The sequence below is a fragment of the Notechis scutatus genome, chromosome 2 (assembly GCF_049901735.1).
Source record: "Notechis scutatus isolate UNSWTSFEM ecotype Mainland chromosome 2, rNotScu1.2, whole genome shotgun sequence".
NCBI lineage: Eukaryota > Metazoa > Chordata > Lepidosauria > Squamata > Elapidae > Notechis > Notechis scutatus.
Genome location: NC_142010.1, coordinates 139,841,143 through 139,857,339, shown reverse-complemented (window position 1 = coordinate 139,857,339; position 16,197 = coordinate 139,841,143). Strand labels below are relative to the sequence as shown.

General features: G+C 45.0%; 1 protein-coding gene across 4 annotated transcripts in view; it reads left to right on the top strand.

Annotated features, from left to right (window-relative positions):
• The window catches only part of CALCOCO1 (calcium binding and coiled-coil domain 1), a 33,857-nt gene extending 17,925 nt beyond the window's left edge, over positions 1-15,932 (top strand). For all 4 annotated transcript variants that reach the window (XM_087956404.1, XM_087956402.1, XM_087956403.1 and 1 more), the window contains 9 exons: positions 38-128; positions 243-398; positions 2,327-2,581; positions 4,493-4,618; positions 6,411-6,506; positions 6,625-6,736; positions 13,199-13,413; positions 14,298-14,404; positions 15,495-15,932. In XM_087956404.1, coding sequence (XP_087812530.1) covers positions 38-128; positions 243-398; positions 2,327-2,581; positions 4,493-4,618; positions 6,411-6,506; positions 6,625-6,736; positions 13,199-13,413; positions 14,298-14,404; positions 15,495-15,690 — 1,354 coding nt within the window. In that variant the 3' untranslated portion in view covers positions 15,691-15,932. The remainder of the gene's footprint in view (positions 1-37; positions 129-242; positions 399-2,326; positions 2,582-4,492; positions 4,619-6,410; positions 6,507-6,624; positions 6,737-13,198; positions 13,414-14,297; positions 14,405-15,494) is intronic.
• The last annotated feature ends 265 nt before the right edge of the window (positions 15,933-16,197 follow it).

The window sequence follows — 16,197 nt, the reverse complement described above, 5'->3', positions numbered from 1 at the left end:
ACACGTGCATATACTGTTTGGATCATTTCTGCTGCAGGGTGAAAGACACAGTGAAGTCACTTGTGAGGGAGCAGGAACACATCCACCATCAGCTCAAAGAAGAGAATGCTGAGAAAGAGCAGTACCAGGTGAGCTTGGAGCAACATGTTTGAAAAGAGGGACGCAAAGAGGAGCAGGAAAACCAGAGCTGACATCGCTGGCCAAGCAGATGGCATGTTGGAAACGTCTTCTCTCCTCTCCAGGTCAAGCTGCAGGCTTCCAAGGAGGAGAGCCGTAGCCTGGCCTCCGACTTGCAAGAAGCCAAGACTCGTCACGGTGAGAAAATCTCCCAGGCTCTCATGCTGCAGGAGGATATTCAGAAGTTGCAGCAGAAGCTGGCAGCTGCTAACCGCCGCACAGTAAGCACCTGAAGACAGGAAGCCTCTAAGAATATTAAAAATAAGGTGTATCAAGTCCAGTATGCTGTCTCTAATGGGATGGTCTTGGTGTCCTCCCAGAACTTCTCAAGACACCCAATCTTGATAACCTATCACCGGCACCTAGTCATTTCTGTCCTTATGCAAGGAACCTCTTTTTGTCTATCCTAAATGAAAGTAACCATCTCATTTCATTGAGTATGGAACCTTAATTGGCCATCCAGTGGATATCTCTAACCCAGTAGTCTATGCCCACTTTTCATTACTAAAAGAAAGGTAGTAGTTTACAACAAGAAGGAATCCAGGATTTCAGAATGATATTTTAGACCAGGGGTGTCAAATTCAATTTCATTGAGGGCCGCATCAAGGCTGTGGTTGACCTCGGGGAGCCGGGTGGGCATGACCAACTGGGTGGGTGTGGTCAGCTTGACACCACTCATTGGGTATGGCTGCCTGGATGGGCGTGGTCAACTGGGTGGGTGTGGCCAGCTTGACACCACTCCCCAAACTGCTGGCATGTTTCATCTACTGGGCAGACTAGGCCAAAGCCAGGCTGGCCTAATGTTTCCTCTTTGCATTGGGTAGACTGGGCCAAAGCGATACGGGCCAGCCCCTTATATTTTCCAGGACAGCCCCCAGACCAGATCTGGCCCCGGGGGCCTTGTGTTTGACACCCCTATTTTAGACTGATAAAAAACCAAAGTTGGACAAGGAAAGTTCAGATCAGAACATGTCATAGACAAAAAATGTAGGGTGATGTTGCTTCAGGCCCAACCCTTTTTCTCCAAACGTGTATTTTGTGGAAGAAGATTCATGTACAAAATGGCACCAGGTTCTCCTGGGTACTTCATGAATTAGTTTTTTTAAAATTCTAGAGAAATAAGGTATTTAATTATGGATGAAGTCCCTTAAACTCATGGGCTTTGTTTCATAAATAGTCTTGGAACAAAGTTACAGACAACAGAGGTGGTTTCATGTTAGAGAACAAGAAAGCACTGACAAAAAAATTAGCCACCCCTGATTTAGGCAAAACCACTTGTTGTGTCAGGACTTGCAGGGCAGAGGAGTGGATGGGTGGGAACCAGAACCCAGGGATTTATTCTTGGCCCAAGGAAAGAAACCAAATCAATCTCTCTCTCTCTTTACGAAAATCAGAAAAGTTTTTTTTTTTTGTACAAGAATTAGGTTAGAGCTTGAAAACCTGAAATACATCAAGTATTGGAAGACACTCCCATCCTCCATAATCAATACTTGTACTTGCTGGGACTGGTTCCCACTTCAGGACTAGAAAGTGTGCTGAATCCTAATGGCTAACATTATAGACCAGTGATGGCTAACCTTTTCAGCTTGGTGTGTCGAAAATCAGGAAAAAGTGTAGCCTTCCTCGGGTCGTGTGTCACTTCAAGAAATATCAATAATTTGGTTTATGACGGACTGGGCTGGGGTGATCACACAGGACTGTGAAACTCGTCTCCCTGGTCTCAGGGCTGCAGGTGCAGGATGTGGGGATCGGAAGGCCACCTTACAGGGCTGTGAACCTCATGGATCTCCTTTCCTCCTGTAGCGTTCCTGAGGTAATGAAACTGACAAACCTCAGTTTATGGCGGTTAAAACTGGTTCTCTGCTGCAAAGATCTTGCGGCAGCGGTGACACCATGCCTCCACGCAACAAGCAGGGAGCAGGGATTGGAGCAGAGCACAGGCAGCCTCTAAATGTGCAGGTTTAGTGCACCAACAGGCGTGTCAGTCAAAGTGCCTCGGCGTGTCACGAGTGACATGCGTGTCATAGGTTAGCCATCACTGTTATAGACCACTTATTCTCTTCCCGGAGCTCTCCTAGTGCCGTAAAGGTTGGACTTGGTCTCCCCACCTTCTCTTGGGCCTCTTCTTCTCATCCCTCTCTCTTTCCAGGTACAGATGGAGTCCTTGTGTGAACAGTTACGCACCACACAGGACGTTCTGGCTGCCAGCCAGCAGAAAGTGGCTCTCTTAGGGGAAGAGCTAGCCAGTGTGGCCTCCATCCGAGACCGTACCATCTCCGATCTCCACAAGAGCCGCCTTGAGGCGGCTGAGGTCAACATCAAGCTTGCTGACATGACCCTCAAGTGGAAAGAAGGCAAAGGCCAATGGTGGAAGGAGAAGGCCATGCTGTTGCAGAATGTAGAGGTATGTGCATGTGGTCCCCTAAGTCGGTGGAGCAAACTTCTGTGTTGTTTTTTTTCCTTCGTCATTTATGTTCTTTTTGTCTTGCGGGAAGAAACCATGTATGTGGAAGCCTCATCTCATTTACCTTCTCAGCAATCCAGGACTGAGATCGGATTGAGAGGGAGCAAATGGTCTGGAATTATTTATAATCAAGTGGAATTTCGACACCAGAGCTCCTTCCTCCTAGGCCAATATTTTCAGCACTACCTTCCCCAATTCACATACGCATTGCTTATTTCTTTGTAGCGGAGAGAGGGAATAAAGCAAAAGGATCCTGACATGCATTGATCTTTTGTTTTGGATTGAAATTAAACTCTGGGGAAGTTTTTAAATCAGTTTTGCATGCAGAAAGAACAAAAATCCCCAAGCAGTTGAATGCCAGGAATGAATGTTTGGGAGTTTCAAAAGAAAAAAGAACAATATGGCTTTGGAGCTAAATTAGTCTGTATTTTAAAGGGTTAAAGGACAATATTAGTAGCTCAGAGTTGAACTGTGAATCCTTGGTGCTCTCTAAGCTTGGTTGTTTTCTTGCAAATGTTTCATTACCGAAGTAGGTAACATCCTTAGTGCTGATGGTGTTACCTAGTTTGGTAATGAAAAGTCTGCAAGAAAACAACCAAGCTCAGAGAGCACCAAGGACTCCACAATATTTAGTTGTGCCCTCTCCAGATTCCCTTTCTGGGAAATGTTTGAAGGAAGGGATAAACTTTTTCTAGTATGCTGCACTAGATTATCTTCTATAAGCTTAATAAAGCTAAGTCTTATTGAGAAGGATGCGTTAAAGGGTGCAGGTTTCCATCATTTCAGATTTTATGTGTAGGAATTTGGAACATTTGAATTTGAAAGTGGGTGTTTCGACTGTAGTGTTCTTCCAACCATTCTGAAAGTGTTCTGAACTTAAAGCAGCCCTACAGAATTGGCCTTCTGAGCTTAAAATGGGGCTAGTTTGAACTTCAAACACTTCTGGTAAGGTCAAAACAGTTTTGAAACATCCAGTGAAGTCTTGAGTAGCTGTTCCAAACACCAGTTGCCTTGATGATTTGTCTTGAAAAGTTTCAAATGTAAAGTGTTTTACTTACTATTTGAAAGAATCTCATGTTATGTTTGAATTTTGTACATGTGTTATTTTTTTTCCAGTAGGACCACAAACATAAATTTTCAGCAATGTAGTTTGCTCTGTGGGATCCCTTTTATCAGTAGTGTGGATCTTGTGGAGAACTATTCTGTCATTATTGACTGTGTTGAGTCCTCCCCTCCTTGGGGTCTTTCCTTCCTTCCTTCCTTCCTTCCTTCCTTCCTTCCTTCCTTCCTTCCTTCCTTCCTTCCTTCCTTCCTTCCTTCCTTCCTTCCTTCCTTCCTTCCTTCCTTCCTTCCTTCCTTCCTTCCTTTTTTTCTTTGATTTCCCTTACTGTTGAGACAGGGACAAAATTGCTGGGATAACTAAATCTATAGATGACTCCTTCCTAACCTAGCTGTTCTTTAGAGTTGTAGATGTCCCTGAACTAAAACATTTGCTATCTCTGACAACATGGTCATTGCTGAGGAGTTGATGGGTTTATTTGTTTATTTATTTGTTGAATTCATATTTACATAGTTGCCCATCTGACTTGCTTGTGATTCTGGGCAGCATACACAATTAAAACAAAATTTACAAAGTTTACATAATTTATTAAAACCAACTAAAAACTGCAATAAGAAGCATTACTGTCGTTAAGTAGCATCTAGGCTTCCTTGGGTTGTCCAGCCCTGCATATTTCATGAAGAATCCGACCTTGCCAAGCTCTTGAATAGCTTTCCATAGAGTAGATGGGTGGGTGGGGGGAGTAATGTCATCTTGCACTGACCCTTCCTTTCAAATGTATATTTTGTTAGGCAGAGAAAGATAAGATCCTGAAGCTGAGTGCTGAGGTTCTCCGCCTGGAAAACTGCTTGCAAGAAGAACGGGCACAGTGCCAGGTGTTGCGTATGGACCTGGCACAGGAACGGGATGCCAGTCTGGTAAACTATCTCTCCTGGGGGGGAGAAAAAAAAGGATTCCATCATTCAAGGCGGGAGGGAAAACAGAGACTTTGGGCAATTATTTCTGCCCTCTCACAAGTAGAAGCTGTTTGCAGATTAAGATTGCCAAGCTTCCAGGAAGAGGTTGAACTCCCTTGCATCTTTATCTTGCAAGGATCACCAGCAGAGAAAGTTTTGAAAAGAGCTCTTGGTGCTTTCTCTCCATTGCAAGATAAATGGTTCTTTCTGAGACTTTTTGAAATATCAGCGAAAGGCTAACAAGAGCCCATCCTTCCATTTCATTTCTCTTTTTCGATTTGCCAGTCACTATCCTGTTGTCATCCTTAGTTCTCACTGAGAATTTTTTTTTTTTGCGCAGACCTTCACAGTCCTGTATACCCCATTATTTGGTTAGATGCATCTACAGAATAGGTCTTCCTAACTTGGGTGCCCTCTAGACTGCAACTCCTTTAGATCTGTCTTGACCATCCTGGCCAGGAGGTCAAAGAACTGTTGTCTCACTGTATCAGGAGACCACCATTAAAGTTAGGAAAGACTTAAAAGGGATCCAGCATTCTCTTATCCTGGATAAACCTTTGCTAGCACAGATTCTAAGACAAAGCTGGACCACATGAGGCCCATGGACTACACTAGGCTCATCAAACACCCAGGGGTGGGATTCTACCGGTTCAGACCGGTTCAGGCGAACCATAGTTCCAGTGATCATTTGGCCCCACCCACCCGCCCCTGCCCTTTTCCTGTGCTTCATTTCCTTGTTTTTGAGCACAGCTGATTCGCGCAGCAGAACAGTTTGCCACGCATCGGCTGTTTTACTCACTGCAGCAGACGGTAAGTATTATAGCAGAGGTGGGCAACTATGGACCCTTTATGACTTGTGGACTTCAACTCCCAAAATTCCTGAGCTAGCATGGCTTGCTCAGGAATTCTGGGAGTTGAAGTCCATAATTCATAAAAGGGGCATAGTTGCCCACCCCTGTATTATAGCTAAAAGTGGTCTTTTCTAAATGCGCACGCAAAGCATGCGCTCACCGAACCGGTTGTTACACCGGTTGAATCGCACCACTGCAAACCTCCCTGGGTGATTTGATGCTGCTTATTAAAAAGCCGTTAAATTCACTACCACTCAAAAAAAAGGTGTGCTTCTGAGCATCTCTGGCTTCACTGCTGCCCCTTGTTCGAGCGCTGCCTCCTCTCAACTAGCAGCTGATTGATCCTCCAGGTATTGCTTTGCAGCGCACAATTATTTTTAATTCATCAGTGTGGCCCTTTCCCCTCTCTGGGTTATGCAGGCCTGCTCTAAGAGGTGAGTGGCAAGATAACAATAAATGGGCAAAAAAAGAAGCCCAAAAGGCCTTTGAGGAATGGAGTTGGCCAGTGATGAAGGGGAGGCTCTGCTCCACGTTAAGTGAATCACTGCATTTGCTAAGTTAGTAACATAGTTGTTAAGTGAATCTGGATTCCCCATTGACTGTGCTTCTCAGAAGCTGGTCCCGTGACCCTGAAGACACTGCAACCTTCATAAATATGCACCAGATGCCAAGCGTCTTGAGTTTGGGTCGTGTGACCATGGGGATGCTCCAGCGGTCATAAGTGTGAAAAACACTCCTAAGTCACTTTTTTCAGTGCCATTGTAACTTTGAACAGTCATTAAATGAACTGTTGTAAGTCGAGGACTACCTGTATTTTGTTCTCTAGTGGGATTCATAACTATATATATATATATGTTATTCTAAAATTCTGCTTTGGCCAACGTCACTTTTGATCTCATCAGGTTCAAGTCTCTGAGAACCGTCGCGAGCTACGGGAGCTACGGGCTGCCCTGCAGGTTGGCCAGAAGGAGAAAGAGCAACTGCAGTCCGAAAAACAGGTTAGTGTGGCATCCAAATGGAGGGAAGAAAGGCTGACCGTAGCCTGAATTTAGTATGAGAAGAAGACACTACTGTTCAGGGCTTAATGCTGATATGTTGCCCATTCCCTGCCTTCAGGAGCTGCTGGTGTATATACGCCGCCTTGAAGAACGTTTGGAGAAAGTAGCAGATGATAAATGGAGCGAATCAGTTCTGATTGATGAAGAGGAGAGAGCTCTGGATACTCCTGGTTAGTTCCACTACTATCAGCTGGCAGCCCAGCCAATTATATTTAATGCTATCAGTGACAAAGACACACACGCACACAAAAAATATAAGGATCAACAGACTTTGTTGAGTTCTGAAACTAGCCTTGTGAATCAAAATGTTCAGGCATCCTTAAACTTATTCAGAACGGAGCAGTCAGGGGTCTTGATGGAATTTACCTTGAGATTTAAGCTGCTTCTCCAGAATGTTGTTTAGCTAAATCTTTTCTTCCCATATTTAATCTGAAATGGGCAATATAGGGTTGATGGATTTTAATTCCTATGAGTCCGTGGCCAATAGTGAGGAATGATGGCAGCTACAGTGCAGCAATATCTTTGTCAGCTTTGGTATCCTTCTTAAAAGCTGCCACACAGCTGCGGAGGATGGAAGGGGGGCTACTGTTGTTTGAGTAGCTTTCAGTAGACCAAATAGATATATTACACCGTCAAGACCATTCTCTATGGCGCAGCAAGAATTATAGGTAAAAGGTTATTGGTTCACGTGATTTATGATGTGATAAAAAGGGGTGGGGGTAGGCTAAGTCTTGTGGGAAGTTGGGAGGAAACTTTAGTTCCGGAATTCCACAGACGTGCCAAGTTTCTGTTCTAATAAAGCACTTTGAGATTATGTTTGTCTCGGAGTCATTGATTGGAATGGATAATTTCTGGAACCCTGACATTATTCCGGAACTCCACTAAAGGGGCTGCTGAAACCCCAAGGGAATTTTTTTTCCCCCCAGCGATGGAGAAAGTCCAAGAATCAGTTAACACTGAAGGTGAGACGGAAGGAACTTGGGGAGGGCCCTCCAGAGCATTGGCTGAATCCCTCAGCCTCCCCTTTGAGGAGATGATGGAAGCCTTCAGAAATGCAGAAGAAAGACAGGATTTAGGAGCCAGGCCAAGACGTTCCAACTCATGGGGGAGTTGTCAGACGGTGTTAAATAGACTGCCTGGGGAAAAATCCTTTTCGAGCCCTCTGCATACAGCAATGGAGGCAGACTGGAGGGATGAGGCCCAAATTGAATCGGAACCCTTTCAAGGTGACAACCCCCAGGTTTATTCTGGAAGCCAATCGTTAGCAGAATTACTACAACAATTCCAGCAATTAAAAGTGGAAAGTTTTGTCTCAAAGCCACAACCTATCTGGCCAAGTTGGAGCCTGGCACAGCCCATCTTCTCGTTCCCAAGTGTTATGAGGGAAGAGGAAATTACACAGATGCCAAGTGGAGAGGCCCAGCGTGGCAGCCCACGGTGACAAGAGGTGCTGACTAGAAGAGGTATGTTGCAACCTCTAAGTCCTACTCAACACCCAGAAAGGAGTTTACACCCTGCAGAAAGTATCCCTCCAGGGTGGGGATTTTATCCAGGCCAGGGGTGGATTCAGTGCCAATGGATGCCAGCGCCAACAAAGCCCTGGTCCAAAAGGGAGTCAGAAATCCCTGTCCCACAAGGGGATCTACACAGACAGCAGTCACTACCCCTCCACCCAGGCAGAGATCAAGGCAATGCCCACCTTCCTCATGGCAACCACCAATTCAAACCCCACTTGGAGCAACCCTGCAGAGGCCCCTCTCCCAGAGCGACACAACTCAGCCAGGCCTCAGAAGACCTTCCCAATCTAGATACACACCTCATCAGGCTCCTTTCATTCCAGTCAACCTGCAGGTGCCAGGCCAGTACCACCTCCCCAACACGACCCAGGCCAGACCAGATACAGTTCAAGGCCATTTTCGATGGGTGCCATGAACATTTTAATTACTTCCTCACTCGAATCTGGTCCCACATAGACCAATTTAGAGACCAATACACGACAAACCGCGATTTGGTTACTGCGATAACGGATGGGATGTATGAAGGGGATGCTTCTGACTGGGTAGCCCAGCTCTACAATGAACAAGCCCCAGAATTACAAGATGTCAATGGATTTATTCGATTATTGAGACTCAGATTTGAAAATCCAGACAGGGTGGCAGAAAATGAAGAGAAGTTAATGGAAATGAAACAGGGCAAGCGACCCTTATCAGATTTTATTTGGGACTTTAGAAGGGTCACGAGCCATCTCATAGATTGGCCTGAAAGAATGAACTTACACTATTTTAAGAACGCCATTGACCCATAAGTAAAGAAAGCCTGTAACATTAGAGGAATACCAGAGACTCTGCAAGCGTGGTATGCCACCACCCTCAAATTAGACCACCACATCAACCCACATAAAAAACCCCTACCTGAAGGCCCGTCTAAGAGAACTGTGGCCAGACGACCACTGACCAAACCTGCTGGAGCTACTCACATCCGACCCAACAGGATGATAAAATGTTACCATTGTGGCCAGGATGGCCACAGAGCAGCAGACTATCTGGCTCCCGCACCTGTTCCACAAGCACCACAATCAAGGTCTAGCATGGCTATCAGAGGTCGGAAAAATCAAGGAAAACCTCCTGACACTAGCCGGTTCGCTAGACACATCCTGGAAGGTCCTCTCTATGCAGAAGGGAACAACAAACTTCCAGACCAACACCACCTCCCCGAAAACCCGACCGACGAAGATGACCCAATGGTGAGTGCTGCCATCATACCTTTCATTGTCAAAGTCAAATTAGTGGTACCTAACACAGGGGAGGTTAGGGAGTTAGAAGCTGTCATTGATACTGGATGCTCTAGATGCCTTATTGGACTTCCTATCGTTGAACAATTGGGCATAAAGACTAACCCACTAAAACGCCCAATCAGATTTGAGCAAGTAGATGGGACATTAATTGGGGAGACCCCAGCAACCCAAATGACAGAGTTAATCAAAATGGAAATGGGTCGTCACCGTGAACTCATATGCTTTATAGTGGCTCCAAGAATGTCAGAATCGGTCATATTGGGACTTGCTTGGCTAGATAAATAGACCCCTACCATCAAGTGGGAGGATGGATTCAGGAAAATCATTATTGGATTGGGCCCATTGCCCCCCCTTCCTCCCACTAAGAAAACACCACCCGACTTGAATCCAAAACCTGAAGCAGCAGCCACAGCCTCGAACCTTCTTCCAGGTACTCCCCAAGTGCCCAGACAATATAGAGACTTGGCTGAGGCATTCAGTGAAGAGGAATGTAATGTTTTACCTCCCCATCGACCCACGGATTGTGCCATAGAATTAGAACCCGGGGCAAAACTGCCAAAACCAAAGATGTATTCCATGACACCAGCTGAAATGACTGAATTGAGGAAATACATCGATAGTAATTTGGAAAGAGGTTTCATTGAACCTGCCAAATCTAAATTGGCCGCTCCAGTGCTGTTCAAAGAAAAGAAAGATGGCGGGTTGAGACTATGTGTTGATTTTAGGGGCGTGAACGCCATGTGCGTCAAAAACATGTATCCTCTCCCCCTTATGAAGGACTTATTAAACCACCTGTCAAAAGGCAAGGTCTTCACCAAGCTAGATCTGAGAGAAGCTTGCTACTGAGTCCGCATAAAAGAGGCAGATGAATGGAAAACAGCCTTTAACTGCCCTTTGGGTAATTTCCAATTCAGAGTCACGCCTTTCGGACTTCAGGGGGCCCCTGCAATATTTATGCAACTCCTCAATGAAGTGTTACATCTGCACCTGTACCGGGGGGTCCTTGGATACCTGAAAGACATCCTTATATTCAGCGAAACCATCGAGGAACATATCAAATTGGTCAGACAAGTCCTGAAAAAACTTCTAGCTGCCAAGTTGTATGTAAAACTGTCAAAATGCGAATTCCACAAGGAGTCACTGGATTAATTAGGCTACCGAATTTCCAACCAGGAAATTGAGATGGACCCTGGAAAAGTGAAAGCCGTGCTGGACTGGCAACCTCCCAAAACACGAAAGCAACTTCAAAGTTTTTTGGGTTTTGCCAATGTCTATAGACAATTCATTCCTTCATTTGCAGAGGTTGCTTATAGTAATGCAGTACATAGCAGCACAGGGTTGACTCCATTCCAAATGAACACTGGCATGGAATTTGTCCCTATGCCAGAATTACCTAGAGAACCTCCTACATCCATGTCTGTAACAGAATGGATGAACTCATTAAAAAAAAAGGTTGGGAGAATACAAAAAATGCTTTAACTGAAGCTGCAAAGGATTACAAAAAGCAAGTGGACAAAAATAGATCCCTTCAACCACCATTTAAAGTAGGAGACAAAGTATATTTGTCAACCAAATATCTTAATTGAAACTTCCTAGTAGGAAGTTAGGACCTAAATTCTTAGGTCCATTCCCAATTTTGAAAATAATCAATCCAGTCATGGTCCAATTAAGTCTTCCCCAGCTATTGGGGAAAATCCACCCAGTGTTCCATAGTAGTTTATTAAAACCAGCTGTTACATCAATGCTAAGACCAATACCAATTGCTCCCCCTAAACCTTTAATTATACAGGGTGAGACACATTATGAAATCAAAAAAATCCTTGATTCAAAATAACACCGAGGTCAGTTGCAATATTTGGTCTTATGGAAAGGTTACCCTATATCAGATGCTACTTGGGTAAAAAGTTGGAATGTACATGCAGATAGATTGGTTAACCAATTTCATCAGGAATTTCCCAACAAACCAAAAGGTCCTCGTGGGGGGGGGGGGTTAAGACATAAGATTAACCCCTGTTTGTATTTGTTCCTTATGTGTTTTTTTTGGAGGCGAAATTTTCAAGGGGGGATGCCTGTCAGCTTTGGAATCCTTATTAAAAGCTGCCACACAGCTGCGGAGGATGGAAGGGGGGCTACTATTGTTTGAGTAGCTTTCAGTAGACAAAATAGATACATTACACCATCAAGGTCATTCTCTATGGAGCATCAAAAATATAGCTAAAGGGTGATTGGTTCATGTGATTTATGATGTGATAAAAAGGGGTGGGGGTAGGCTAAGTCTTGTGGGAAGTTGGGAGGAAACTTTAGTTCCGGAGTTCCACAGATGTGTCAAGCTTCTGTTCTAATAAAGCACTTTGGGATTATATTTGTCTCGGAGTCATTGATTGGAATGGATAATTTCTGGAACCCTGACAATCTTGAGTACTAAATGTTTACTCCTCTGGTGGGTAGGGCCACAACTGAGAAAAACTATCTCTGTTGGTGCAGTTTGTAATTCTTCCATTTTTTTCTCACTCTGTGGGAACTCTGTGGCGTATTCTATAATGAAGCTGTAACGTCAGAATTTAGATTTTGTGAGATATTTCTTCTGGGTGGATGGAACATCCTTTCCTAGGAACTTTCAAAAGGAGAACCTTTTGCTTCCCTTCCCCAAATCCATGCCAAGCACATTAGGAAATGTTTACTGTCTCCCGTTCTTGCCTTCAAGTCAGCATTGACTCCTGAGGACTGCTCAGCCAAGTCCCTGCATATTTTTTTGGGCAAGGTTTTTCAGAAATGGTTTGTCATTATCTCCTTCTTAGGACTGAGAAAGAAGGACTGGCCCAAGGACACCCAGCTTCCATGTCTGTGGCAGGACTAGAACTCATGATTTCCTGGTTTCTAGCCTGATATCCTAACCACTACACCAGACTGGTTCACTATCTTCTTATCTGAAATCAATTCAGTTCTGATGAAAGGAAGATAGGAGGGAGAAGGCAACCAAAGAAGGAAATGTCAGATAAATTTCTGGGATCAGGACAAGTTTGGGTGTGAAGAAGTAGAGGAAGGGAGAATGGTGATGAAACAAAAAAGGCCAATGTGCAGGGCCTAGCAATGACTGTGTGAAAAGCCCTTATTTTTCAACTTTTAGAGAGCCCCAGCCTTCTTGTGTCTGCATTCTGAGTAATGCATCCGCCAAAAGCAGAACTCGAAGGCAGGTAGATTCCTCAAAGAACATGTTTATTGGATACAACTTATCGGCACAGCAAGTGAAAACCAACTCTAAAAGTTCCTATGGTTTTTAGCCTAAATAAAAGAGCAAGTGTTTCCTTCCCCAGATGTCCAATGAAAGTAGCTGGCAGGCTGATTGGTCACTTCTCATTCAACTGCCACCTGTTGGGATGACCTTGGTTCCCACAAGAAAACTTTCTGTTTTGACTGTTAACCAGTCTATCTACTCCCCCCTCCCTTCCCCCCTTCAAAGTTCGTGGCAACTATGAGATATCAAAAGATGGCTTCAGCCAGGTTTGCTTCAGAGTTGACATCTTGTTCTTCAGAGCACCTTCCTTTTAAGCTCCTTTTTGAGGGCAGGAATTGAAAGTATCCCACCCAGCAACCCTGGATTAACCATTAACAAAATAAACATGTGCTTGGAGCACCAATGGACAGGAGGGCAGATTTACCTCCTAGACAGACATCCAGTTTCAGTTTCAAGCCCCACTAGGAGGCTAACTAGAGCGAACCGAGCAATGTTTTTCTCTGCAAGGTGAGTCTCTACTGGGAGCATCATTGCTTTCTAGGAGAGATTTGTTTTTTTTTCACAGACACATCTAATGCCATCTCCTCCATTTTCATCTTCCAGGCTCCCTGGGCTCCTCGCTGTCCGATTCTGAGGACGAATGCCCCGAGGACATGCGTCTGCCTGCCCAGCTCAGTTCTTACAGCCTGTGTGACACCCGGGCAGTGACCACCAAGCCTCCCTGTGCCCATGGCTCATCTCACACAGTGGTGATCAGCCAGCCTGCTCCTATTGCTAGTCAGATCAAACAGCTGCCCACGGATTCCAGTTCTGACTCGGTGAGGCCCTGAGAAGCAAGGAAGGACCCAGCTCAGCCCAAGTAGAGCTGTCCAAGGCAAAGGACAAGAGAGTTGCTTTGGGGATCCAGCCAAAGAGATGATCTGGCCCAGGGATAGCGCAGCTGTTTTGAGGTTTTGAAAGCGCACTGTGGGTGCCTTCGTGCCATGGAATCCTCGAAGGAGGCCTGGCACTTTCACAAAACGTTTGCTATTGGAGCACAACCACGAGGAAGACAGCATGTTTAAAGATGCTCCCCATCAACTCACTAGCCTCTCCTAAAGGATGCTTCCTATCATGCTGATTTAGTTTTGTATCTTTTTGGGGAGGCAGGAAGATAGCAGGTCTATAGCTACTCATCATTTTTATTTTCTCAGTGTCTCTCACATCCAGGAGCAATGTGGGTTTTCTGTGTTATTGTGTATATGTGCGCGTGCGTATACACACGCATGGACATCTGGGTTAAAAGTTTGATGTGCTTACTTTCCATGATACCAGCTTCCAATTTTGTACATTCAGAGAAACAATAATATCCAAAAGGGACAAGAAATGTGATTAGCACCAAGAGAAGTGCCTACTGACCTGGGTCTGTACCCATCGTCCGAAGCCGTTTAGCCTGATTAGCTACAGCTCTCCAGAATTTTAGGCAAGGACTCTTTCCTTCATCTGCTTCCCATAATTCTTCTAGTTGGAGAGATGGAATCTAGATATTTTCTGCGCAAATCAGGTGTCCTGAAAGGAGGAGTCTCTATGCATGCATATACTAGAGATAACTTGAGACATAGGAGTTGTTGTGCCCTCTCCAGCATAGGAAAAACAGGCCAGTTGTCGTGAGCATGAGCCAAAGTCAAACCTACTGAAAACATGCCTCTCTTTCTATTTGCAGGAAGCTGAAGATGAGAAGGCAGTTCTGATGGCAGCTGCCCAGAGTGGTGGTGAAGAAACCAATCTACTCCTTCCAGAACTGGGCAATGGCTTCTGTGAAGTGGCCAGGTAAGGGGAAGTTATTCCATTTGCACTTCATTTCCTTGTCCTCTCTCAGATGTATTGGACTATACCTCGAGTCACTCCTGGCAACCAGCTTCTGGGCAAGTGCCAAATCTGGGAGTATGCCAAAGAATAAGCTGAAAACACAGAAACTGCCATTATTTCTGTAAGAAATCTTGGCTTTCTTCATGGGTGGGCAGGGAGGGAAAGTGTTACCAGCAACGCCTGAACGTTTTTCTAGGTGGTACCTGTCAAAAGCTCAGAACCCAGGGACCTGGCCAAATTAGGGTTCCAGAAATTTGGTAACCTAAAGTGCTCCCTAGCCACTTCGTAAATATTCCAAAGCCAGACAGGTCATGGCTTGAAAAAAAGAAAGCAAATGCTGATTATGCAAAATACGAAATGCATGCAAATGTACCCAGTTTAATTAGGGTTTCATCTTCCAGTTGCCCATAGTGCCAGACTGGATTGTGTTAACAGCCAAACTGTATATATAATGACACAGAGAATATACACAGCCTTAGCTGTGGAACCCTGAGATCAAAGTTTCCCATATTTTTTTCCAGAATAAAAGCTGACTCCTCTTTGGTATCTAAGCTCCTTTCTCCTCTGCCCATTTTCCTCTCTTGTAAATTCATCACGCCTCTGTATCCTCTTCCTTCCCATCCTTTCTGCACCTCTAAGCCTCACACTTACAGGTGTCTCTTTCCCCCTCCATTGCTTTTCTCCTGTCTCCTTGCTGAGTCTGATTGCCACAGGTGTTAGCTATATGCTCAGTGAAGGACTTGTTTCGCTTAAGGGGCCCCGTGTGTGTCTGGTAGGATGAAGCTTTCCCCCTGCCTTCATTTGTGATGAATGTATCTTGGCCTACACTGGAGATCAAGTCTCACTGACCTTAATTCTGTGACCCTAGGCATCTTGGGCCTTGTCTGCCCGAGCAGTTCTTCATTCTACTCTGGTTTTGCACAGTGAATCCTGTGGGAGAATGTTCGGCACCATTTCAGAAGATCAGTTTATTAAATTTAAATTTTTGAGCATCCTTTTTACTTTTTTTTTTCTCTCTCTCTCTCTCTTTTCTTTTTTCCTCCGTGCTCAGTGGGCTGACAGGGCGGCAGATGTCAGAACCAAACGGAATGGGCGTATCTCCCTTGGACCTTCCCTCTCCAGGCTTTTGGAAGGAGTGTCCCATCTGCCACGAGCGCTTCCCACCTGAGAGTGACAAGGAAACTCTTGACACGCATGTTGACGGTCACTTCTTTTTCAGCACCCACGACCCCTTTACTTTTGAATAAGCTTCTTGCCTCCATCACCGCCACCATGTCCCCTTGTTTTCCCCCTCTGTCATTTCAGTAGGATTCTCTCTTCTTGCTTCCATAGAGAGCTTCTTAAGAAGAATGAATTATCCTAGCACAATTCTATCATTGGTTTGGTGGCTGTAAAAAAAAAACCTGCTGTCTTCCAGGGACCCTTTCCAAGGCAGAACAGTCAGAACCATCTTGCATCAGGGATGGGAATTACGTGATGTTAAACTGTAGCGGGATGGGCTGTGTATCGCCGTAGAGTGGTAGTTGTCCAGGCATTTGGGGTGATCTTTTACAGCTATCCACCATGACTTTGCCTTCTTGTTTGCCTGACAATGTGCTGCAGAATTCTTGAAAATGCTTGTATCAGCAAAACCCACCAAATTATATGTAGGTCCTCCCTGCGCATATGCCCAGAAGCTTTATGGTCCCTATGCTGTGCAAGGAAATCATCTGTTTTCACACTGTCCAGTGACCATCAAATCTCACTACGGAAGG